General features: G+C 52.9%; 1 protein-coding gene across 1 annotated transcript in view; it reads right to left on the minus strand.

Moving 5' to 3' along the window:
* CORO7 (coronin 7) overlaps positions 1-24,371 on the minus strand; it is a 174,013-nt gene extending 149,642 nt beyond the window's left edge. The window contains exons 1-6 of the mRNA XM_077827628.1: positions 24,258-24,371; positions 10,771-10,867; positions 9,581-9,655; positions 7,808-7,878; positions 6,838-7,021; positions 5,841-5,917 (exon numbers count right to left, since the gene is read on the minus strand). Coding sequence (XP_077683754.1) covers positions 5,841-5,917; positions 6,838-7,021; positions 7,808-7,878; positions 9,581-9,655; positions 10,771-10,867; positions 24,258-24,317 — 564 coding nt within the window. The 5' untranslated portion in view covers positions 24,318-24,371. The remainder of the gene's footprint in view (positions 1-5,840; positions 5,918-6,837; positions 7,022-7,807; positions 7,879-9,580; positions 9,656-10,770; positions 10,868-24,257) is intronic.
* Positions 24,372-25,690: the final 1,319 nt, after the last annotated feature.

A 25,690-nucleotide genomic window follows, 5' to 3' on the forward strand; every position in this document is an offset into this window, starting at 1 on the left:
CCGCTCTCCCCTGCCTCAGCATGGGACAAAGTTTGCTTCTGCCGTCCCTAGCAACAACAGCCAGGAGTAAGCAGTGCGTTTCTTTAGGATGAAGTCTCAATCTCTTCAGTGAATTGAGCTGGGCTAGAAGTCATGGGCTCTTGTTATTATGGTAGTGATGGGAAGCGCATTGTGCTAGGTGCTGTATAAATGGGAGAGGTGCTGCCCGGAATGCAGGATTGCTAGGTTCTGGTCATGGCTTTGTTACTGGCTCTTCCTCTGGGGCCCCACCCCGAGCAGTACACTGGGAGTAAGTACGTGTCCAGTGCACGTGCTGCTAGAGATCCTTGGGGGATGATGCTACAGATGGCCAATGCGTTACTCTGTCCTCTCTCATAAGAATGACCACACTGGGTCAGACCAAAGGTCCATCTAACCCAGTATCCTGTCATCCACCAGTGGCCAATGCCAGGCACCCAAGAGGGAATGAACAGAACAGATAATCCTCAAGTGATCCATCCCGTCACCCATTTCCTCTCAATCACTCTTTGCTCCATGCCCACAGGCACAGCTCTCCACAGCATTGCTCGGATCAGCCATCTCAGGCTGGGTCCGCTATGAAGATGAGACTGCAGGCTGGGAGTCCTTCCCATGCTCCAGCTCTGCTGCAGGTGTGTTTGTAGTCAGACATGCTGATGGGGAGTTTGTGGCGCACTCGCTCCTGTGGGCCCTGCGGAGCCCGCCTGGCTCTGGGGGAGGAAGCTGGCATCTGTAGGGCTGGCACAGACAAAGACAGCCTAGCCTGGGTAGTGGGGAAGGGCAGCTGCAGCATATTCCTTCGCAGGCATCCACTAAATTCTCAACAGATGTCTGCCCCTCCTGAAGGCAGAGGCCTGCCCAGGTGTCAGGGGGATACAAACAGGTCCTTTAACGCTGGTGAGAATGAAAAGCATCCACAAGGACACCCAGGGCCCTAATGGAGCTAGGGCTCCCTCCCTCAACACCTCTGCTGATAAGACAAGCAGGTACAAGCCTGCCCCAGACTGGCTGAGTATTGCCCGTTCCCTTCCACACAGCTGACTGGCCAGAGCAGCGCATCAGCCCACTGCACAGGCACCTCGCAGCACGGGCCTGTCCCTCACTCCCACCCAATTCAAGGAAACCCAGAACAGTGGAACCAGCCGAGGACCTAGCCAGTTCTCCCCTTCATCTTCCAATGAGCAGCAGAAGCGCTGGGGTAATTGGATTTCAGCAGGGGCAGCACAATGTGGAAACCGGGCCGGGCAGGGCCAGCCATCCCATCGGGGGAGACTGACCCAGTTACCCCTCTCACACTGTCCTCACAGGGCACCAGCCCCCAATGACCCCACCCCTCACCACAACCCCTTGGGGAAGAGAACAGGCTGGGAGGAGCCACTCACAAGAACAGGAGTGGGCAGGATCAGCCACAGCAGGAACCTTTGGGCGCCGAGATCACCGGCATCCAATGCTTTGACTGGGCCTTCTCTGTCCTCTGCTGCAGGTGCCAATGTCCTCCCCCATCTCCCCACCTGCCCTGTGCACGCCCCTTTCCCATCCTCCAGCTGGTTAGCTGATCACTTCCCAGCAAAACCCAGCTCAGGCTGGTCGCACTGCCGTACCATGGGTTGAGCATGTCAGGGTTTGTTCTTACAGCCTCCTTCCGCTCAGACGCCGTTGGTCTGGTCATTTTAATGGCAGTGTCATCAGGGCAGGGATTGCCTCTCATTGTGTTTGCATAGCTCCTAGCACAACAGGCCTCAAGCCTGGCCAAGGTGCCTGGGCACTGCTGGAATATGGTTAAGGATCTACCTCAGAGAACAAGAGCACAGGACGGGGGCAGGACTGTTTGGAGGACCCAGGCAGAGTGGGATGTGAGGAGAGTTTGAGTGACACACAGCGCTGGACTCTCCCCCACAGCTTGGCGAGGAGAGGAAGCGTGCGCTTGCCACCCAGGACAGTGGTCAGCAAAGACCCAACAGCTTTGGAGGAGTCTGATGGTTCCAGTCACATGCACTGGCAGTGACAAAGCTCAGTCTTCAGGGACCTGAGGGATTAAAGGCGTACAGGGCCAGAGATCCGGGGTGAAATCCTGGCCTATTTAAACTAATGGCAGAACTTCCCTTGACAGCAGTGGGCCAGGATTTCCCCTTGCTGCTGAAGTGTCGTATTTGCTTCCAGCATCACCTACTAAAGCAAGGAGCCTGTAATCCCCCACACCAGGTCAACTGCTTCCAGCATCACCTACTAAAGCAAGGAGCCTGTAATCCCCCACACCAGGTCAACTCTGCCACGGCAAGAGGGTGGCATCAGCCCTTCCAGGCTGGCCAATGGAAGCCCTGCACTCAGAGAGCTCGAAGGCAGTCAGATGCCTCCATTGACTAGTACGAGTCATGAGAACGCCAGCAACTTGAAAAATCACTGGATTGCTTTCACCGCACTTCAGCCATGCTGTCTGCAATCCTGTGGGCAAACAGAAGGGACGGGACAAAGAGCGAGTCGCCCACCAGAGCGGCCAGGTAGGGAAGAAACAGCCCTGAGAACAACCAATCAATGGCATGTGATTACCTGGGCTGCTATCAGCAAGCTGTCACAAATGTCTGACTTTGCCTTCCCCAGTCAGCAGCTAGAGCTAGAAGTCATTAGCCCAGCTGCAGACAGATTTGCCAGTATCAACAGGAATATTACTGCCTCACTTCCTCTTGTAGAGGCACAAAAATGCAGTATGCCTGCAGTATCCAGGTAGCCAGGGAGAGCCAGCACCAGCCATGTCAAGGATCGCGCATACACTCAGAGACCATGGGGTACAGAAACTGGAGGAATGTGATTGGACAATCAGAGAGGGGGACAAGTTGCAGAAATTTACTTTGAATCCAGTTGGTTCTGATTTTGGATCAAGAAATTCTACTTTTAGACCATGAGAGTTTTGTTCATCAGGATCTCAAACACTTCTGTACACACCTAGTAACTAAGTTCCCTCTAAGCTGTGGGGCGACACGGATATCAAGGGCACGCAGGCAGAGGCGCCTCTCCCCTGGCCTTGGGCTGCTGTGGCGAGAGAGGGCCGAGGGGAGTCCTCTCACCCTACCAGAGCCCTGGGGCAGCCTGCATCCCAAACCCCTCATCCCCAGCCGCACCCCAGAGCCCACTCCCACCACCAGCCCTGAGCCCCCTACACTCCAAATCCCTCAGCCCCACCACCACACACATCACCTCCATATTGGTGCACATAATAAGATTAATTCTGCACATGGATGTAAAAAATTAGAGGGAACATTGCATGAATTCTGCTGTTGGAAGCCAGGCAAATCAAGAACCATGGAAAATCCTGGGTGACCCCTGCTGACCATTCTGTAGCACTGCCTGACAGACTATTTATGACTAAGGCCCTTTTTGAATTGCAGAATAATTGTCAAAAAATTGCAGCCAAGTTGTGGACAAGCCATGGAAAATTGCAGAAAAGTAATAATGGATCTTATTGTTTGCGGTAATAAAATACATTATTACTTTCCCTGAGATTTTTTGCTGTCAGCCACCTGGGAGGGCATGGCAGGGCTCACGCTGTCAAAATTGTAGTAGAAGCCTAATATTGCAGAATCTGCAATTTCCACAATATTGCAAGTTAAGTAGGGCCCTATTTATGACTGTTATGATGACATTAATACTGATTAAGTCTGATGTTAAGTGACAGTGTCTTGACAATATCTGGTAAATAAAATATTTAAACTCTTATTCAGCCAGATGAAGAGAACTACAATCTGCAATAGCACCATCTAGTGACTCCAGGAATATTACATTCCTACTTTACAGAACGAAGAATCAAGTTTACTAGCACCATAGACTTGAAAGAAACTTGGAGAAATGCTTACTGTGCACTGTGGTGCAGTTCTCTATACTTGCTGAGCATATCCCCAGGAAAGCTTGTTTCTGCCCTATGATTGCAGTTCTTATGCATAGACCTGCTGCCTGAAGGTTATATTGGTACCCATGCAACCAAACCAGCTGTTACATAGCGTTAGAACATTGCACAGAGTACTCCACCTCTGCAGCACACACTGCTCAGGGAGCAACACCAAATCCAGGGTCACTCTCTGGTCTCACATTCGCCACCCGCCCATATGTTTGACTAGTCATTGCTGGCAACATATAGTACTACAGAATGCGTCATGCCCTCCCCTCCATTCAACCTCTTCTGTCCTCTGCAGGGATGTTGACAGGCTTTCTGCTGAAGATTAGCCAGAATGCAGGTCCCACTCAAAGAGAGCCATTACTCCTCTAGCAGATGGTCCCTGCATCAAGCATTGCTCTGCAGAGTGGTACTCCCCTGCTACACTTTTCCCTCCAGACACCCTTATTAGGGAAGAGCCAAATTGTTCGTTAGGAACGGGTGTGTTCAGATACTGAGCAGGCCTCTGGAGTGCAGGCCAGCCTCTTGTATTCCCACTCCATGACTAGTGGATTTACATAACTGTAAGAAAACAGCACCCTGTGTTAATGCAGGATCCCAAAGAGCTTACCCACCTCACAGGAATCTCTTAATGCAGCTGCCTCTAGGGTGGAACAGAATAGCACACAGCAACACTACATAACAGCTAAGGATAGGAAGTGACTATTGTACCCAGTTGAAACTGCAGGAGGAATTTAGGGAGGCAGAACCCAGCTGGTGATGTTATTTGAACAGGGAACCAGGATTAACAGCCCAATTGTGGCAAGGAATGCCATAGGAACTGCAGCCTCTTTTCTGTTAAGTGATTTCACATGATGAGCTAAGAGGAAGGGTAACAGCAAAGGCTGTCAAGGGGAGGAGAGCGGTGGGGACGGGGAAGATGATGGGTTAGCTGCTTTTGCTGTATGTTTGCAGGGAGACAGCACAATTGTTCATAACACATCAAGTGTTTTCAACCTAAGTCTGGAGGAGGGAAGCAGAAATGCTGATGACAGATCTTGGCAATACCACGTGGAGCAGAAGCTGGCACACTGATGGTGCTAGCCTCGTGGCTCTAGGAAAGGGGTTTTGCAGGGGTCAGAGCACGTATGGCAAGAGGCATTTGCTGGTTTCCCTGCTGCCTTTCCAAGCGAGTGACTCTCTAGACAAAGGCTCTGCCATTTCCCTAGTACTGGGGTGGGACGTCATCACTGGAAAGCAGCAAGCTGTGCATTTGGAGCACACAAGCCAGGACAATCAGCCACCACGTATTTTATTTGCTCCTTCCCCTTGCAACAGGCCCTGGACTCACCTTTGTCAGACCCCTTTCACTGGTAAAAGCTGAACTCCTTTCCCCTAGCACACGGGGTGAGAGGGGTTTGGGTCAGTTCAAAGGAGAACTGAGGTCAGACCTTTCCAGCCCGCGCCTGCTGGCTCAGTAGGGACAAGACCAAGGACGGCACATACAGGAGCGCTTTGCATTTTGCCATTTCCCCTCTCCTCTGCCAGGCTCAGCCCCTCCAGCAGCTGTCCAGTCCCATCCCCCACTGCACCGCTGTCATGGGCTCCCTGGCAGACGGGAGCTAGTCCAGGCTTAGCTCTGCCGCGGGTGAGGCTAGAGAGCCCTGGGCATCTAGTGCACAAGCAGCTCGACACTCACACCTCGGTTCTACAAGCCTGTCCCGAGGTGCTGCGGTGGGCAGCCCTGGGCTGCTTGAGAGAAGAGGCAGCCAGCCAGGCTCCAGCAGCAGCACTCCTAGCACAGCAGAGGGAGGAGAATGATCTTTAGATGCTCCCATCACACCATGGCTTGATCGTACCCCAGTGTGCCCCCCCTGAACGCCACACACCAGATCTGCTCAGGAAATAGCACTCGGGGTTCCCAGCCCACCTGACCTGGTGCACCCGCTGTGCTCACCTTAGAGGAGGTGCCGAGGAGGGCACCGTCTTGTTTCCAGGCCACACTCTGGATCAGGTCGCCGTGAGGTTCCAGTGCTGGGGAGGTGAGTGAGAGTTGGAGTCAATCCCTGCTGGGCACAAGCTGCCGGCGGGCACAGCTGTCAGTCACCACTAGAGGAGGGCAAAAGGGGGGTGATTGCTCCCCTCCCCCACAAACACACAGTCTCGTCACAGGTCAGACACTTAACACACGGCAGCACTTTAGAAGAGTGGGGGCAGTTTGCACCACTGCAGGCATTAGTCTCTTCTCCAGCCAAACCCTTCCATTTTGAACATTTCAAATACTGGATTTTTTGCTTGAAAGTAACAAACAGGTGACCGAATTTCGGTTCATTTTCACATGAAGGGCCATGCCCCAGCCCCAAGGGCTTCCGGTCCAATTCAGATGCAGGCAGTGCCAGGACAAGTGAGCCGCTCGAGGTACTAGCAGTGGCATAGGCCTCCTTCATATAGGGCCCTGGCTCAAACCCAGCTGAGGCCAGGGTGCTCAAGCGCCATCCCAACACAAGGGCTGTTCAGTGGCCAGCGTGACACATGTGCTGGTCTCACACACACCCCAGAGTGAGGGCAGCAGGTGCCCACACCACCACTCACCACATGCTCTGGACGGGTGTCTCAGCAGGGAGGCCAAGGAATAACTGGGCCATGGTGCCTGAACTCCCTGCAGGGTGGCCCTTTCGGGACTGGGTTAAGACCCTGATGGGTGTCTAGGACAGTCACTACCTGTGCCCTGCAGCACTGCTCAGGTGGCAGCTTTCACCAGCACTGAGGTCATTCAGAAAAACACCACACCCACAAAGGGGACACAGAGTCGGCCAAGGGACTAGCCCCAGTCAGGTAGCAGGAGTTCCTGGAGTAAATGCAGCTGAGCAGAGACTTGCTCCAGCATTCACTCAGGAAAGGCTGCACCTGGGCCAAGGGCACATGCTCTGCAGGACTGTGACGGCCATGCCTACCTGTCAGGGGTTTCTGCTGGGCCACATCCCAGACCTTTGCCGTTCTCCCAGCTCCGCTCACCAGGACGCCATCCGCTGTTGGGTGGAACTGGAGTGTCTCCACCTGGCATCCCGCCGGCCCCAGGGTCATTCCAGGGCAGGAGGGCAGGTCCTGGCCACTCTCAGACAGGCGCCACACCTTCACCTACAGCCCAAGACACTAGGGTGAACCCCAGCAAGACCCCTTGAAGGCCCCTCCCCCCATGCCCAAATCCCCCAGGAAGATGCCACACACTCAGAAGGCTCCATTTGCCACAGCGCCCATGTGCGGAGGTGGGGTTTGAACTGGGCTCCCCTACTCTAGAAAGCTGGCAGCAAGTGCTCAGCCATTCACCTCCTTGGCTTTGTCCCCCCTAGGCAGGGTGACTGGAGCCTCTGTGGGGTTCCCAGTCCTACCCAACTGGGCACACAGCCTGGGTGCCACGTGGGGTTATAGAGCCAAGCCAATCACAGCCCTTTCCCCTTCCCTCCCCAGCACGGACAGAGGAGACACACAGCCCACCTGCCTCACAAATGTGGCTGCCCCTGAGCCTTGCCCTCCGCCCCAGAGGTGGCTACTATGAACATCTTGGCTTGCTGCCAGCAGAGCACAGTTCCCATAGCCCGTCACTGCCCCAGACCCCGAGGGGGCACTGAGCCCGCATCTCACTGATCTCCTTGGGCTCTCAGCAGCTGCCTCTCCCGCAACAACTGGGAAGGCGTTTTCATACTTCTCGTAGCCTGAAGGCCAAGCACCCTCCTCCGAACAGCTCCGTTTTACATCCCCATCCCTCTGTGGCTGCCCCTCAGCCCCACTCCTTAGTTCTCCAAGAAAAGTCCTGTACAAGCCACAGCCCAGAGATGACCCCAGGGCCATAGGACCGCCCCGCTCCCCTGCTCAAGTGGGTTTGCCGCATGCACCCCCCCTCGGCCCGTTTCGATTTACACTCACGGTTTCATCAGCAGAGCCTGTCGCCAGCAGGAGCGCGTCGAATGGAGAAAAGTCAAAGTCCGTCACCACATCTGATGGGGAGAGGGGAGAGCAGAGGTTCACTCCAATGGCACACCAGCTCTCGGCTCCAAGGCTGCAGCATGTCCGCTGCAGCCACGGCCCACTTGCTCCCTGCCCTACGACAGCCTTGCTACATGCTTCTCCCAGAGCCCACAGCTCCCAGCAGGCAGCAATGGACTAACCTCCGCTGCCTTAGCAGCTCCTTTCTCATGAGCAGCTGGAAGATCAGATGATCATTGAAGCCCCACTGCTGAGCTAGGAATCTGGGGAGAGCAGAGTGGCTCTATTTCAGCCCTTGCTAACCCGCTGTGGGACGCCTTCCTTTCCCTTCTGCTGCCACAAGCTAACTAGCCTGTCCCAGGCATTCTGCCAAGGGATGGGGAGAACTAGCTCGCTGCCCTTTGTGCTTTGTTAGGGACAGATCAAAATGGCCTTGTGGCGATTGGTTCCATGTAAGAAATTCCAGTTTTCTTGGACGACTGTTGAAAACCCCTGAAGGAGGGAGGAGGGGAGACAGCTACTCAACTCAAATGTATGGAACAGCTGGGAGGAAAGCACTTTGTGTGAAAGATCCAGCCATCCCACCTGAAGGCCAGAAGAGCTCCCATCATACCCCAGGAGAGCGAGGACTCAGCTTTCTGAGTTTGATTTGTACACCTGTAATGGGAGAAAACCTGCTCTTTAATACCCACAGTCAGGCCTTCTGTACCCATCAAAGGGCTTGGGCCCAAGTGGATTTTCCATTGCTGGCCCCCTACGGAGAGAGGCAGTGGAATGCCTTGCTAACTTAAGGGTGCAATTGGTGTCAGCATCTGCAGGAGCCTCACAACGTCAGCCAGACAGTGTCCAGCCCAGATAGCACCACAGCCAGCACACAGATGCACAGCTCTGTCAGGATGCACTACTGCGGCGTGAGGCCCTGCTTCAGCAAGCAACGCCGCTGGTAACAAAACACCCCTTTGTGATTCCCTGGTTCGGCATGCAGGCCACTGAAAGGCGCTCCTTGTAACTCCATCTGCAGGGACCTGGGGGAGGGAGGCGGACACAGTAATTAACAGCCCCTCTGCTGCATCTGGCACGCTCAAGAAAGTAGGTCACTGCGTACTTTTCCGTTTGTAAAAAATGATGAGATACAGGCCCATAAAGCCTTTAAAAAAAAAGAAAAGGAACACCCACACTCCTCCGGCTCTGATTATCTGCTGCATATGCCCTGAAAAATCCTCCGGTTGGAGCAGGCAGCCTGTGCTGAGACAGGCCAACAGACTGTCCAGGCGCTGCTCTGCAATCCCACTAAGCGGTCAAGTACTCTCGTGCGCTCTGTCCTAGCACGTGAGTCACAGGGATAGTGGGCGACAAGTGACAGCTCCTTTCCAAAGGGCCACTGACCCAGTCAGAGATCCATGCCCTGCTTGGCTGTAAGAACCTCATGCAATGGCTGGGAGGAGGCTCATGGATTAGCAGTAGGCAAGGGAGACTCTCACCGCTACGTCACAGGTTCAAATCCGCACCAGGTCACTAATCACAAACTGCTTGCCTTCCAGTGGCTGGCCCGTGAAATGCATCTGGTGGCTCTCGGTCCTGTTCTCAGCATATAGGAATGTGCCTCACAAACCTGCCCCTTCCTGGCAGCGTCAGAGAGGCCTTTGAGACTGCTTGGCTCCCACCCACTAGTGCTGGTCCCTCATTCGATATGTTTTGGTCTGGTGAGCTCACCTGAATGGCAGCACAGCTGGGACACAGCCATCTTCCCTCCATCCTGGCTCTCCAGTGGCACGATGCCCAACACGCCTGAAAGACAACATAAGTCCTAAGCTGCCCACCAGTCCACCATGGCTGCCCCTTGCTGAGTACCATACTGCTTGCCAGGAGTGCCACACACCATGCACGCCTAGCATCCAAAAGCAAGCCAGGGGCAGACATGCCTCTGACGCCAGCTCAGCTGGGAGCTCCCATCTCCTGCAGGTGTTGGGTTCCATCTCCACACCATGTTCACAGGGAGACTCAGGTTTGCAGTGAAACAGACAACGTATCACATAGTCACAGATGACACCCCAAGGGCTGAGGGCATGCACATGCTATCTCCCCCCAGCCACCGCCGCAGAGTGCCTGGACCAGTCATTAGCAGAGTGCCAACAAGGGAGTTTGCCGGCTTCGTACCAGTCCGGTCTGAAGCACAGAGCGCTACTGGGGGAGATAACAGTCACCAGGGTCCACATAGCCCACTCCAGTTTCAGTCCGTTATTGGTGAGTAATGACTGAGCTGACGGTCACCCCCTGTTCACTTCCAGACACCTCAGTGGATCCCAGGAACCAAGCAAAGCCAGGCCAGTACCCGAATGGGGCAGCCGCCAACCACAGACACAGACTTTGGGATGTGGTACTGCCATGCTTCCCAGAGACATTCTGCCCCGCAGGGCACAATGTCCCGCAGGGCACATGGGGCACTGTGCTGCTAGAGCCATCTTTCCCACGAGGCAGGCGCCCGACACTGAGGTTCGTTATATTCATGTCTTTAATGAAGATAAGTAATCACATGGTCTTGTAACCCAGCCTCCCTGCCTCTGCTTTCACCTATTGTGCTCCCTACTGTTGGTTGTTCTAACTTACATCATCCTGTTATTAGTCTAGAGCCTCCTAGAGGGTTGAGACACCCAGGTTCTAGTCCCTGCATGTCACTGCCCCTCCGTTCCTCAGTTTCCCCACCTATCCAATGGGGATAATGTTTCCTTTCTCCCTTTGTCTAATTAGAAAGTAAACTCTTCAGGGCAGGGTGTATTTGCACAGCACCTAGCACAATGGGGCCCCAATGACTATAGGGTTAATGGGAACATTAGCTGTGTTCCACACACATCTGAATCACCCTTCTCTGCCAAGGCTCCACTTCGGCCCACCCAGCGCCTTACCTGCAGAGTCAGCATTAAACGCTATCAAGCAGCAGCTGGACTTGATGTGGTTCCCAAAGGAGGTGGTGGAGCCGGCTCGGATATCCCTGATCCAGGCCTGGAATCCAGAGGAGAAATCGGGATTAGGAGAGCCCTGCCCTGAGTGGGCTGGGGAAAAGGAAGAGGGGAAGGAGTAGAGAAGCAGCCATGGAGCTGGATCTCCCATGCATCCAAGGGAGAGACGCAGCACTTCATCCTCCCACCACCACACAGCTGTGCCCCATCTCCCCAAGCCATTGCTTGCCCCAGGGGGTTCCTTGCAGCATCCCTCTCCCTTGCTCCATTTCTAGCAGTGCTGGGCTCTCTCTGGGACTGCAGCTAGTTCTGTGGAGTAGCTGCTCCCGTCCCGGCTGGCCCAAGGGTGCTCTCAGCAGGCTTGCCCAGGCACACCCCAGGGCACAGACAAGGCAAGCAGTGCAGAGCACATGATTCTCAGACTGTCACTTGGGGGTGCAGATGGCAAACAGCCCCCCTGAACAAGGCTTCCCCAGTCAGGGCAAGAAGATATCAGTGGGGTTCCCCACGCTTCAGTACTCCACAGCTCAATCCCCTCCACCCCTGTCCCCACAAGCCCAGAGTTATAGACAGGCATCCCAGGGCTGGTTCCCAAGGAATCCTGTCCAGTGGTTATTTGCCACCCCCAGGCCCTTCCCCTCTTGCTCAGATTGGGGAGTGCCAGCCTGGCAATCCAGCCCTGCTCTGGGCCTACCTGCACGAAGTTACCCCAGAGGGGGTCAGCCCTTGAATCCTGTCCGGATGGCTCATGCAGAACAGCCCCTATCCAGGGCTCTAGGAGCAGAGCCACAATCACACTGTCTGGACAGAAATGAGCATCTCCTCCTCCCTCCACACGCCCATGGTAGAGGAGTCTCGCAGCGCGCCCTGATGGGCCCCAGCTCAAGCACTATCTGACAAGGGGGTGCATGTGGTGAGTAGACACGTCTGAGTTCACAGCCAAGGATGCCTCACTGAACTCCCTGCTACTGACCAGGGGACAGAAACCTTCAGCTGACTACACCAGTCCTGGCATCACAGGAGTTGCTCCCCAGCAGCCAGGATGCACTGAAGACTTGCAGCTTTGTACAGGCAAATCTAAAACCTGACATGTCACCTGGTAAGTGACTGCACCCAGGCTCTGGGATCTGCCCTGCCAAGGGCTCTGCCTAAACTGCAAACAAGAGGTGTGTCCTTAGCTCAGGTTAGCTTACCTGGGTTACAACAGCAACAAGGACACTGCCCTGAGGCTGTTAATTGGGTTAGGAGCTGGCGTAAAAGCCTGGAAGGGAGCCTGAGGTGGAATCCAAGTGCGGAGTTGCCATGTCTTCGCTGCTATTTTACCCAGCATTAGGAACACACCTTTCGTTTGCAGAACAGACATAGCCTATGACACATGCTCTGCACCCGCCGGGCTTCCTGGGTGCCCTGAAAGCACGGCCCACAGCTGGAATCTAACTTCAGTACAGCCCAAGTCTGGGTCACTGGGACAAGGTCTTTTTGACGTGTGTGTCCGTGCTCAACAATCACTCCTAGCTGAGGCAGTGTGAAGAAGCCGAGAGCCAAAGCAGCTTCCCAGGTGCTGACCCTCATTACCAGGCAACGGGCAAAGTCCCGCAGACAAGAGAGTCCCGCTTTATCCATTGCTTCCTCCAGGCTAGAAAGACTCCGTCTTCTTGGGACTGAGCGCCCGCCTCTGAGCCCGGCTGAATCACTGCAGCACAGAGCAGCATCTGCACCCATGCTCTGAACAATCCCCGTCGCCCCACAGCCTCCACACACCCCCATGCATCGCCACTGGAAGCAGCGCCTCAGTCCACCCCCAGCCTCCTCAAAGGCCAGCTTTAGGACCCAGAATCTTTTGGCCCTTGCCTTGATTTTCAAGCATGTGCCCAAGAAAATTTTAGCAGAAATTGAGAAGCGTTTTCACCACCTACAACAGCACCATGAGAGACTCAGCCAGACTCAGCTTTCTCTGGGGCAGGAGGCCTTGGCAGAGACAAGCATGGAGAGGTTAACTGTGACCAGCAAGAAGTTACATGGTGAGCATTTAGCAGGGACACCAACGGGTGAGAAATGGGCAGTACCATTCGGACCATCTTCCTCTTTAATCCCCAGGCCAATGCCAGGACGTAGCCCCTTTCCAAGCGCGGCAAATTAACAGCTAATTCTGTGCAAGAAACAGGGCCCAGAGCAGCTCCATGCATAGCACCACTTTGTTTTCGAGCACTAGCCCCTGGAGACAGCTGCCACCCACTAACCCCGGGCAGAACCGAACAGGGACAGAGAGGGACAATGGGAATTGGAAAGCCCTGCTGTGAGTCTGTTCTCATGAACTACCAGGGCTACAAATCATGTGTCGAACGCCACTGAAAAGATAAGGAGTACTTGTGGCACCTTAGACTAACCAATTTATTTGCACACGAGCTTTCGTGAGCTACAGCTCACTTCATCGGATGCATACTGTGGAAACTGCAGAAGACATTATATACACACAGAGACCATGAAACAATACCTCCTCACACCCCACTGTCCTGCTGGTAATAGCTTATCTAAAGTGATCATCAAGTTGGGCCATTTCCAGCACAAATCCAGGTTCTCACCCTCCGCCCCCCCCCCCCCAAACTCACTCTCCTGCTGGTAATAGCCCATCCAATGTCACTTTGGATGGGCTATTACCAGCAGGAGAGCGAGTTTGTGTGGCGGGGGGGCGGAGGGTGAGAAAACCTGGATTTGTGCTGGAAATGGCCCAACTTGATGATCACTTTAGATAAGCTATTACCAGCAGGACAGTGGGGTGTGAGGAGGTATTGTTTCATGGTCTCTGTGTGTATATAATGTCTTCTGCAGTTTCCACGGTATGCATCCGATGAAGTGAGCTGTAGCTCACGAAAGCTCATGCGCAAATAAATTGGTTAGTCTAAGGTGCCACAAGTACTCCTTTTCTTTTTGCGAATACAGACTAACACGGCTGTTACTCTGAACACTGAAAAGATGTGATCTCTAATGGCACACAGCCTTGATTTGTAGCCCTGGCAGGTCAACTTTCACTGGACCTTTGGACTAGCAGTGCTTTCGTGACGCTGGTCCAAGGCCTAATATAGCCAGTCTGGAATTGTGGCTCAATGTAATTTCCAGTCCTCGAACTCCCAAATTGTTAACAGTTCAAGGCAGCTCGATCAACCCTTTGGAGTTTTGTGCTCAGCAACAAAATATTGTTGTGTTGGTTTTGAACTGATGTCAGCAGATTGCTTCTGTTCAGCACACTTCCTGTCTGAGACAGGTCGGAGGAAAGGGACTTAATTGAAATCATCCTAAAACACTTAGCAGTTATTTTTGTTGCCGGACAGTTTAACTTGGTAGAGCACTTCCACGTTCTGTTTCAGCTGGAAATTAATGCTCCGGATGAGGCAGACAGACATGCTTTTAAGTAACCATTCGGATGAGAAGCTGGAAATATCAGCATTCTAAGGGCTAAGTCCAACTCTAGAATAGAGGTGACTAACCATTTATGACTGCCTATGCAAGGGATTTCTATCCACTCAGCAGCTACTGGCAGCTTCCTAATAAACTTAGCTTGTGCATACCCAGAGTTACTGAGACAATATCCTTCGCGAGCTACAAGGTTAGCTTTTCTCTCGGATTGATCCACAATTGCCATCGCTTTAGACCACTGTAGCCCCTGCCCATTTTACAGACAATTTGTTAACACAACCCTGCAATCTATGAGTTCAACAAAATATAAGCGGCAAATATACGTGGCAGACCTTGGAACAGAGCCCAGAATTCTGACTCCCAGTCACCCGCGCTAATGACTGTTCCTACAGTCACTGGAGCTACTAGGGAAACCGGAGAACAATGCACAGAAATCAATGTCAACATTTTACTTTGCAAATCCCTAAGCTTCAGTGGCAAAGATGGTCACTGCCACCGAAAGGCCTGATGCTCATGCGACCCTAGGGTCTGGAGAAGGTTCACAGTAAAAAGCCATCTTAAAATACTTCTGGTCATATTAGATTTTATCAATCCCTTTTCATTCAAACTGAGAGGTTTTGGTTTGGGCCCTAGCTACTTTACTGCTGTTAGAGCTAGCGCTGTCAGCAGGGCACTAGATTAGGAGGCTGCTGGCTAGCAGAGGAAGGGGAACAGATACTGAGGGAAGGAAGGAATTTAACAAATAAAGGCACTTGCCAGATCTGCATCATGCTGTCCTAGGCATGATTTTAGTCATCTGCACTTAAAAGGCCAGCTACATTTAAATGCTAATCCTCACCTTTGAGTGACAAGATGAAGGAATGTTCCTACCTGGGATCTGATCCCATTTTGGCTAAGAGGGACAAAGATTATGATTTGGGAATATTATTCTCAACATGAAAAATACTGTTGGAGCTGGAAAAGGGAGTGAACAGTGAGGTAGCAATATTTGCAGGATGACAATGATTTAGATTAGCCAGGACTAGAGGAGATTGTGAGAAATTTCAGAGACACCCAAGTGAATAAATCACACAATAGTAGAAGAAACCCGTTGTTAACCCTCTTCACTGCATTCTAAACTAACCGTAACCACCCCGCGGTCTGTAACTGACACTTTGATAGAGACATCGTAGAAAAATAGACAGAGACAGAAGTGCCCATCCCTCTTAATGCCAAGGGAAAAGTTGGATTTATGCTGGAGGTCAAGGGAAGCCCTTACAGTTTGCGGTGAGTCCAATTCCCTACGGACAGGTGCCTTGTCTCCTAACCACCTCCCTAGATGGAATCAATTGACATCTCTGCTGAGACTGCTGGTAAGGAGGCAAGGACTAAATGGACCATGGAGACCAATCGATCCCCTCCCTGCCCTCTAGATAGTCTCTATACAAGGCAGTGCAAGAAGCTGCCCCTGTTCTATCTATTCAGTGGAGAAAGCCTTGGCCTCCAGGATTAAGCTGGCATCTTTCAGCAGGAAAACAAGAGGTGGCTTTGAGGTTTGTTTAGGCAGAGAAGATAGCTGAGTGGAATAAGCATCAGACCTAGATTTCCCGGAAGCATGTTCAAATCCTGCACAAATGGCTGTGCTGGATTCCACGCAGTCTGTTGTGCCTTGTGAATGAGACCGTAAATAACTGCCCCACCTTACATGAAAGGGACCCTCCTCTTAAGAGTCACTTGGGCCTCCAGTGTATTTAGCCTGCTACTGTTACAAGGAACACACAAAGTTACTGTAAAAGTTTAGAGAAGAGGTTCCCCCCTCCACCACTTTTTCTGAGTCTAGTCAGTTTCCTTATTTCCCCTCTACAGCCACTTTCACCTCCTGAGGGCCTGTAACACAGCAAAATCATAACAAATAGGAAAGCATTTGCAAGGCCACAAAAACTGCCAGGAGGATTCAGGCCGATGAAGGCCCTGGAACAACTTTTAGCTCCTTTTGGGAAAGGACTAAAACAGATTACATTGACAGTGTCTTGAAAAATATATTTATTTCTCAGCACTTCTCCTGTGAGTAGCTGTTCACCCTGGCCGCCTTGTCCAAACTTTCTATCCTCCTAACTGGTATTCACCTTGCTGCCTGTAAGTTCACCATGGACCTTCACTCCAGAGGTGTCTGCATTTCAGTAACGTGGCACAGAGTTTGCTAAATTTGCAGGGATGGAAGGTGAAGCAAGTGGGCCTTGTTCAGTGTTGCCCTGGGATGCTTAGCACCAGCTTGCCCGGCACAAAGGGGAGCATAGCAGAGGCCTAACCCCGCCCCATCCACACAGCCTGCACTGAGGGCTGCCCCGACGCCTGCAGCTACCAGATAGGGGGTGTACACACGCTTCTCTCTGCCCCAGCCAGCACTAGGACAGAGATGAACCTGGCTCATTGTTTTCTCTGATGAGCAGTTTGCCGAGGTGCAGCCTCCCATTCTGACCTTGGATAGGAAGCTCTAGTGGCACAAACTCTACCAATGGGGAACTAAATCAGCACAGATCGTACTGGGACTCCGGGAGCTCTTGGGCCCAACTGGCCAAGGGCACAGGGGTGCATAAGGGTTGTAGGGAGTCTGGTCTCTATGTAATAGTTCGCCAAAGGATCATGTGAGGTCTTTGAATATTAGGTGCCCATTGTGCAGTATACATGTACAGTCTGGGCCAAATGCTAACCAAGTGACTGCAAAGTCTTCAGCGGAGATCCTAGATAGGAAAACACAAGCAGCCATGGCTATCCAATTGGCAAGTGAAGCCAATGGATTTTTGAACTATATCTGTACAGAAATCCTGCATCTTTCCACTGTGGAGGCAAGACGACACTGTGACTTGTCCCACAAACAGAAGGTCCCAGCCAAGCCTGGCTGTAATACACTGGAAGGATTTTGCTCTCTCTCTAAACCAACAATGCCTTGGGAGTTAAGTTTAGGCTATAGTATGCAAGTTATGATTTTATTTTATATGTAACCCTTGGTAGCCAATATTTCTGCTTGCTGTCACTTGAATCTCTGTATTTGTTAAGTAAACTTATACCTGCTTTTTAAGTGCCAGGTGGTAAGAGGAGCTGTGTTTGACGGCATCACTCAAAGTTGGGGCGTACCTCTCCTTCGAGAACAGAGGACCTGAAAACTCAGTGTCCAGTGGACCAGGGGCAGGGGAACACCAAGGAGATGTTTGGCAGCCATGGGGGATGGCAGTGCTTGTGTTGCCAGAGGCTGATAGAGTTGGGGAGCTGACCCTGGCAGGCATAAACAAGGCTTCCTCACACTAAGGCCCATGGTAGTGAGGTGCCTCCCAAACCGGAGTAGCATAACACACCTCACAGGAGGTTTAAGCAGCTGCTATTCAATATCAGGGAGTCACTGAGGCTACTCCAGAAGGCCTTCATGGGGCCGTTGTGGAATCCTAGGCCAGACTAGTCCATTTCACTTAGAGGGTGACCCACCCAGCTGAGAGCAGTGAGATGGAAAGCTCCTTTTGTGTTTAGAATTTACACTGGCCTGGTAAAGCCCATGGGTTCTGCATGTACCTCCATGGGGTTACAATCCACAGGCAAGTACACAAGCTGGTATTTGGCCACTCAGAGAGGGGACAGAACAGACCAGTCCTAGTCATGGCTACCCTGGAGGTAGGTGTTCCATACTAGCAGATGGGCTGTCCGCTGTTGTATTTTGATGCTCATGATGATTGCATGTAGCTTCCTGGCTGCACTCCAGAGCATGCTGGTGGCAGCCAGTAGAAGCACAAGGTAGCACCCTGGCTTGGGGCACTCCTTCAAGCAAACCATGTCCTTGGAGGGAGAGTTTCCCCTCTCAGAGAGGAGAGTTTGGGCAGGTGGCATATCACAGCTAAGAGACTTCGTCAAATCTGCCGTAAAGGGTTACAATCTACACCCATAATCCTCTGCACGTACCTAGCACTTGCTCATCTGTAGATCCTGAGTGGCGTACAAAGGTAAAGGCACGCAATAGCTCAGATGGCAGAACTAAAGGATCTGAAACCGTTTTCTGAGAGATACTGTGGTCTATTAAACAGCACATGGGTCGAGGAGATTATAAGTGTCTATTTGTCCCCCTACTGCCCATCCTAGGGCCCTGGCCCTTTGGTCAGGAAGACTTAACTAGCAGCAGGTGGCATTTCCAGTAGGACCTATTTTACTGTGCACCCCGAGTATCATTTCCTCGTCTCACTGCTGCACGCTGGCAGACATCCACACTTCATTCATGCCAAGGGGAAGGCTTCCTCGCAGCAGACAACAGCTCCGCCAAACACAGGTGCATTCCCCCAACACCTGAGGCACCTCTAAGGAGCTACCACAGCCTGGCCAGGCTGACAGACACTCATCTCTCCCCATTTCTCCAAGCCCAATTAGCTACAGTAGCTGCCTGGTTCCCAGACCTCAAGCTCATTTGTGGGACAGAATGCGAGCCTCGCTCTCAGGTGCCTTCCAAACAGTGAGGCAGAGCAACTTTTGTCCCCCAGGACACGGACAGGGCAGAGGCTGAATGGTGCAGGGCTGGAGACCAGGGATCGCTGTGGCGCCTTCACTTCTCGGTCACCCATTCAAAGCCGAGGCCAGGACAGTGGTGAGGCTGCCATTATTCCCTGAACGCAGAGGCGATGTGTGGTGCTGATCTCCCTCCAGGTCCCAGGGGATGAGCAGCCTCAAACACTCACCAGAAACCGGCCCCTCCCATTCAGGGCCACAGCCAGGCGTTATGGAGCCTGGGACAAGACGTTAGGCTCTGCCCCCATTTCTCGGCACCCCAGTCAAACCTGGTCTCACCTCACAGGAGTGGCAGGGGAAGTGCTGGAGCAGGAGCTGACCGCTCCCTGCTCCTGGGGCTCTCTCAGGCTAGAGAGGGATGCTGGTTTAACCAGCAGCTCCAGCTGCACTCTGGGCCATGTCAAGGAAAGCAGCAAGGCATGCTGGGAGCGAGAGACATGGAGCACAGCTGATGCTGCAGGCTTGAGTCTCCCTGGCACCCCCATGAGTGTTGCCAAGCTGCTGCCCAGGAGCCCTGGGGCTTGGACAACACTCCCAGCAGGCCCTCCTGACTGGCAGCCCTTGTTCCTTCGTGGGCAGGTTCAGCAGAGAAGACGACAAGTGGCCTATGGAGACCCACCTGCCCCAACTCCTGGATCTGGCTCCTCTGGGTGGGAGCGGGGGGAGCAAACACTGCCACTCTCCATGCTGCTGCCCTGCTCTGCGGGCAGAGGAGTTCGCTCTCCACAGCTGTCAGCCCAGCACTTCCACAAAGCATGGGATTCTATTCTAAACCAAGCCACGAGCATCCTGTAAGAAGCTGGGCCTCGCTGGCTACCAATATCCATAACTAGCCCAGCAAAAACCTGGGCCTGCTGCCAGCGCGACTCCCACAGCCTTCAGCATGAGCAGCGACGTCCATAAGGCCTGCCAGTCGGAGTGTATTTTTATACCCACTGCTGTTTAGCAAGCAGCTCAGCTCCTGTTATGCCTTCGAAATTTAGCAGTTTGTTAATCTGAATACAGAGAATCAACTCTTTGAAGAAAACTTAGCCACAGCCAGTCAAGATTCCAGTCACTCGACAGAAGCATCAATGGGCCAGGTGGGTTCTTGGCTCTGCACACCTGACTGCGGGTGTGCAAAGAACCTATCGGGAGGTGCAGGCAGCTGCTGTAACTAGGCCATTGCTTCCGCTTTTACCTGCGGAATTAATTTGACCTGCACAATTTTGTCAGACACACACAAGAACTGCCGGCAGACAACTGCTCATTGCACAGGGCCTGGGTTATGAGAACTCTTATGGTTTGCAATTAAAAATATGGAAGGCGAAAAAAAAAAAACATTCTCCATGTTAAGGAATCAGAATTTGGGTCACACACACCAGATCTCATGGAGAGCAGACAGTGCTCTGTAGAGGGGCAGCAAGGTCAAGTGGTCTCACTCGCAGCTGCAAGCCAGTAATAAACCCTAACCCTGGTCTGGCCGCGCCTTGCCACATGGCATCAGGGAACAGGTCACTCACCTGAGCCTGCTGAAAGAGGAAAGCTGCAGACACAATACTCAAGGCTCATTATTGCTGCACTGTCACAGCCTCACCTCCCCTGCCTCCCACTGACTTTTCCTCCCGAATTGCTTGGACTTTAATCTCCAACGCCAGGCAGCCCTGTAGCCTCCCTCAGAGAGCTGAGCTTCATCACCCTGCAGCCTGGCCCCCCACCATGGCACCAGCCTCACCCCCTAACACTTGCCTTCCCTCTCTTTCCTGGGTTCTTGAAAGGTATTTGTGGAATTCCTCATTCGCTTTTATCAGCAGGGCCTGAGCCGCCTTGCCTTCAGACCTGCTCTGTCTGATCTAGGAAGAGATTCAGGTTTCAAACTGGCAACAGATTCAAGGTCTGCACTTCAGTACCACTTGAGCATAGTGTTCCTGCACCCAGGGAAGAAGAAGGGCCATAATGCAAGGCAATGTATTTAAGTCAGGAAAGGGAATAATGCACCATACCCCTGACTAGCTGGGTAAGCAAAATGACTACACCCCATGGAATAAGACTGGTAGCCGAAAAACTCAGTATCATCTCCACCTGCAGTTACCCAACTCACTCACCTCTTCCCTACCTGGATATTGTGCATGCCTCTTTTCTCAGACAAACTCCCCAATCCCAGTCAGTTCTGCCATCTTCCTCTCATACCATCCCTTGTTTCTCCTCCCTCACTTTGCTAGCTCTTTACTCAAGGGGGGCTTTGCCACAAGCCCCTAGTCCCCTGCCCTTTATTTATTCATCCCTGACCCATAAAGGCCACCGAACCCAGAAGGGCTAATCTAGAGCCCTTATGGCTCTCATAACAGGGTGTCAAAAAGCCTCCCATGCCCAGAAACAGCAGGTCAGGATGGGGTCACTAGAGTAGTATGAGGAAATACTTCCTCCCTTGGTCCTGTCCCCTAGTCCTAGCCATCTGCTGGTCTGAATACAGACAGACAAAATTTGATCTCCCAGTGGGCGATCCAACAGCAATGCACCCCAGGGCATTTCCTACTCCTGTTCCTTTCCCAGTTTCTTTTCTAGCAGTTCCTTTTCTTTTCAGGCTCCCTCCTGTTCCAGCTCCCTCCCTTCCCCCAGGATCAGCCCTGTGCTCCTGAACAGAGTTTGCAGAAGAGATGCAATCTTGGTCAGTTTCACGCTGCCACTGGGAAGCACTGTGTGCCAGAGACAGGCAGACAAGGAGCTATGCCCTGAGCCTAGACCTGAATAGCACAGGGATTACAGGCCAGGTCAGAGGTACATCAGGGCCAAGTGGTGTCCAGCAGCAGAACAGCAGATTTAGGTGAGTGAAGTTTGCACAACACTGGCCCACAAGATGACTGGCTCAAACAGTTCTAATGGACATTAAATCAACTGTTTGAGAGGGGGGATAGTTAAAAGCTTAAAGCTAAACTTTGCTGCCCAATAAACAAAAACCAACCGCTCTTCCGTTTAGTGAGTCAGATACTCTAACAGTTAGCCAGTGTGCTCTGTGATCGCTTTCTACTGAACTGTGAGCACCTGGAAGCACTGAACATTGTCCAATGTGAGTGTAAAGTGCCATGTGCAATTACACTGCTCTGTACAAAAACAACCCTGACAAGCTATATAGCACCTCTCATTTCTGAGCACTCAGAAGTATCACTTCCCTTCTCTTACCAACCCATGAAAAGGAAGCCACCTCTGGGGTGAGTGAACTGAGCTGGGGCAAATGGCCTGTGCAGCACTCCAAGATCCCCACCAATCAGCTGCTATAGAAGTGCAGGGCTGTGAAGAACATGGCAGAGAGTCACAGAACTTTAGACTCTTTAGGGAGATTGTTACTACACAGGCACAAAATATTTTCATCATTTTTAATGTAGTAGTTCAGAGCTTCTCACACGTGCATGCACTGTTCACTATACAGTACTGCAGCAAGCTATCTAAAAGTCTGCACCCTCACTTTCTTATCTACAGAATCATGGGACTGCACAGTTCCACTCTGCACCACTCAGGGGCACAGAATTGACTTGGGCAGTCCCCTGGTATCACAGGAGCAGGTTCAATCTTCCGTTTATGTAAAGAAAGTAGTTGGGTATTAATATATTTCTTTTGCCTTTAATGGCCGCCAATTTACACTTGCAAGAGTGAGGAAATGTGAAAGTCATGCTGAACATACTTAACTCCCAATGCAGTCCCTGCATAATGCACTTACTAGTTAGGCTTATATAACTGAGGTGTAGAACCCAAGCTGTGTGCCTCCAAATTAAGAGGCTGATCCCCTAGCCTCAGTTTGCATGAGTGAGCTAACAGAAGCCAATGAGGCCACTCACCACATGTAAACAGGCTGCAGGATGAGGCTCTTGTTAGACCACCTTCACTCTTCTGCTTCCTAATGCTTAAGTTTGTAGCTTATTGCACTCAGAGTGTCTGACACCCAAGATTCCCAGTTTGTACTGAGAGAAGTTGTCCGTAGAGTTGCATTTGTGGATCGCGGTCATGCAGTGTCCTTACCTCCTGCTCTAATTCACTGGTAGCATAGATGCACACTGCCAGTCTCTGCCACATTAGCATAAAGGCATGTTGAAACATTTTCATTTCCTAGCAGGTTAAGCTAGAAATTTGCTCTGTAAAGAAAAGCTCTACATCATAGGGAAGAGGTTACTCAACCCCTGAGAGGAAGAGAGGGCGGAAATGCTGAGAACATCTTGTGATACAAAAACCTAAACTGAAAACAGTTGCAAACAACTCTTTGAGAAGTCCATTGGAACAGCACACTGTGGTAAACTTAGCATTTCAAAGCCACATGGCACCGGAATATCTAGCAGAGCAGTGTCATTAGGAAAAAGTGTTTCCAGGGAGAACACTTACAATAAGGCAGATAACCCTAGGTGAAAAATGCTAAGATCCAACACAGAAAGACAACGGTATTTGTGTTTTACAGACAGGGTGCCAACCAGGCAGCCTAGATAGCAACTAAGTCACTGAAAACTCATTTCGAGTCAGCTGGATCTTGTTTTCCAGTTAGATTTTTTCATACCAGCAATAAAACCGGCATGTGTGTTCAGGGACTGGCTGATGGGATGAGAGTTGTTCTCTGATTTCTGACAGTTAAAAAATGATGCAGAAGAAAGCAGCCTGGAGATGGCCTGAGAGCAAACAAAGCCCAGGAAATGCAATGCCATTCAGAGCTCTGGATGTGAACAGCGGAAGCGCGGATACATCCAAACTGGGTGGCCCATATCCACTCACAGCCAGGACAGGCACCTGGAGATCACCAGCTGTCAGGGAAGAGCCCCCCACTCCAGGACCTAGGCACCAGACCTCCACCATCCTGCACCACACATGGCCATTGACACCAGAGCAAGCTGGGAGCAGAGGGGTTTACTTCCACTGGATCCCAGTGCAGTAACTGGGAGCGAGGGAGCAAACAGACTCAGACCCCAGAGCTCATCCCAGCCACAGGCTGCCTGGGACCACCTGGGACTGGGGAACCTCCAGAAAAGACGTCATCCCCCGTCACCCCAGGTTGCATGGTGTGGGAGGGAGATAGAGGGGAGGGGACAAGGCACTTTGGGGGCCACCCAGCCAACCCAGGGTCATGGGAGGTCAGAGCCCCTCAAACTGCATCACCCAGCTCTGCCTGGCACCTGCACCCGGGAGCACCGGGAAAGGAGCTCCAAGGGGGGAGCCATGTGCCCTCTACCCCACAAAACCTGTGGGGGAGGGGATGGAAACGGACCACCAGGGGCCAGGGCAGGGTGGGAGACATGGGGTGGGGGCCAGGGCTGCCCCAGAGCAAGGCACGGGAAGCAGGGGTGGTCCCTTAGCGTGGGGTGGGGGAAGCAGGGGAGAGGGGCTCGGGGAACCAGAGAGGCGGGGTGGGAGGTCGTGGGGTCCCGGGGGCCGGGCTGGGAAACCGCGGGTCCCCAGGGCCCCCCCGAGCCGAGGCGGCAGGCGAGGCGGGGCGCAGCGCACACTGCGCGGCTGCGGGGGCGGCCCTGCCCCACCGGACTCACCTCCTTGCGGGCCGGCTTGGCCGCCGCATGCCGGAACCGGGACGCCTTGAAGCGGTTCATGGTGCCGGCTCGAGCCTCTCGGCGCCGCTTCCTCCCGCGGGCGCAGGCGGCCACCGCCGCGCCCTCCCCTAGCCGGCAGCCCCGCCCCCGCGCCAGGCCCCGCCCCTACTCCGCCTCGGCCCCGCCCCTGTGGCTGGCGGCGCCCCTTCTTCCAACGGACCCCGCCCCTGCACGTGGCCACACCCCTCCTTCCCACGGGCCCCGCCCCGGCCAGGCCCAGTCCCCACTCACAATAGGCCCCGCCCCGGGCTGTGGCACAGGGGGTTGTGTGATGCTCAGGGTGCAGCTCCCGTGCCCTGCCCCTTGGTTGGGTGCGTCCCGGGGTGCTGCCTGCTAACCGTGCCCAGTGCTGTGCTAATAGTGGGGACAGGAGCCCGCCTGAGCGAGGGCAGCCTCCAGCAAAGCTCCGCTCTGACCTGAGCTGCAGGAGGGGATGTGCCCTGCATGGGGTCTTGGGCCCATGACTGCAATGGGGCTGCTCTGGGAGGCTGCAGGTGCAGGTTCCATGGTTTCCCTTCCCTGTCCCAGCCAGCAAGGGGCAGTAGCGTAAGGTGCAACCAGCCTAGGCATGGCCTGGTCAGCAGGGGTTCATTATTTGCTCCTTAGATCACTCCTGAGTTCCACTCTTTACATGACCAGACAACAATAGACAAGGGCTCCAGACTTCGGCTGACCAAAGCCAGACAGCTCATTAATAAAACCAGTTCTCGTCATGCTCTGATTGTGGATGAGGCCTTGTGTCAGGGGGGCTTGCCCAGGGGCTGGAGAGCTTGGGTCTAAGCCAGCGCTGTTGCAAGAGGAGACTCCCCTGAGAGGAGTCAGGTGTTGTCAATGTAAAAGGCAGCCGGAAGTGCCAAGGTTGTGTGCACATATAGAGGTAGGCGAGGTGTCTGCAGAGTGGAATACGGGCTTTGTGCATGGCAGTTGCATTGGAGGTGGGTATGAACTATGGAGCTAGTACAATGAATGTTGCGTTTGTGACCTTAAGGTCTATTTGAATTACTTTAGGCTACGGACCCCATTTCAGGGGAGGGCTGGTGATGGCCTTGGGAGGCTGTGTGCTGCTCCTGAAGAAAGGGAACAGAGCGAGAGCCATGTGGAAATGTATTTGGCCACGAGGGGGTGCCAGGCAAATGGCCACCCTGCTACAGGCCTCCTATTGTACTTTTACGGACCCATGGCTGGATAGTTCCCTTGGTTGTGAATTAGTACAGCCTTAGCCATTTGGTGTCTCGGTGACGTGTGAACCTAGGGATGGGCAGGAAGGGGAGTGCCAAGCTCTCTGCATGTCAGAGGTAAGGCACGCACTAGAGATCTACTCCTTCATGGACAAGGTCTTGATATGAGTCTTGAGATATGGTGAATAGGGTGTG

Source organism: Eretmochelys imbricata, chromosome 10, assembly GCF_965152235.1.
Source record: "Eretmochelys imbricata isolate rEreImb1 chromosome 10, rEreImb1.hap1, whole genome shotgun sequence".
In the NCBI taxonomy this organism is placed as follows: domain Eukaryota; kingdom Metazoa; phylum Chordata; order Testudines; family Cheloniidae; genus Eretmochelys; species Eretmochelys imbricata.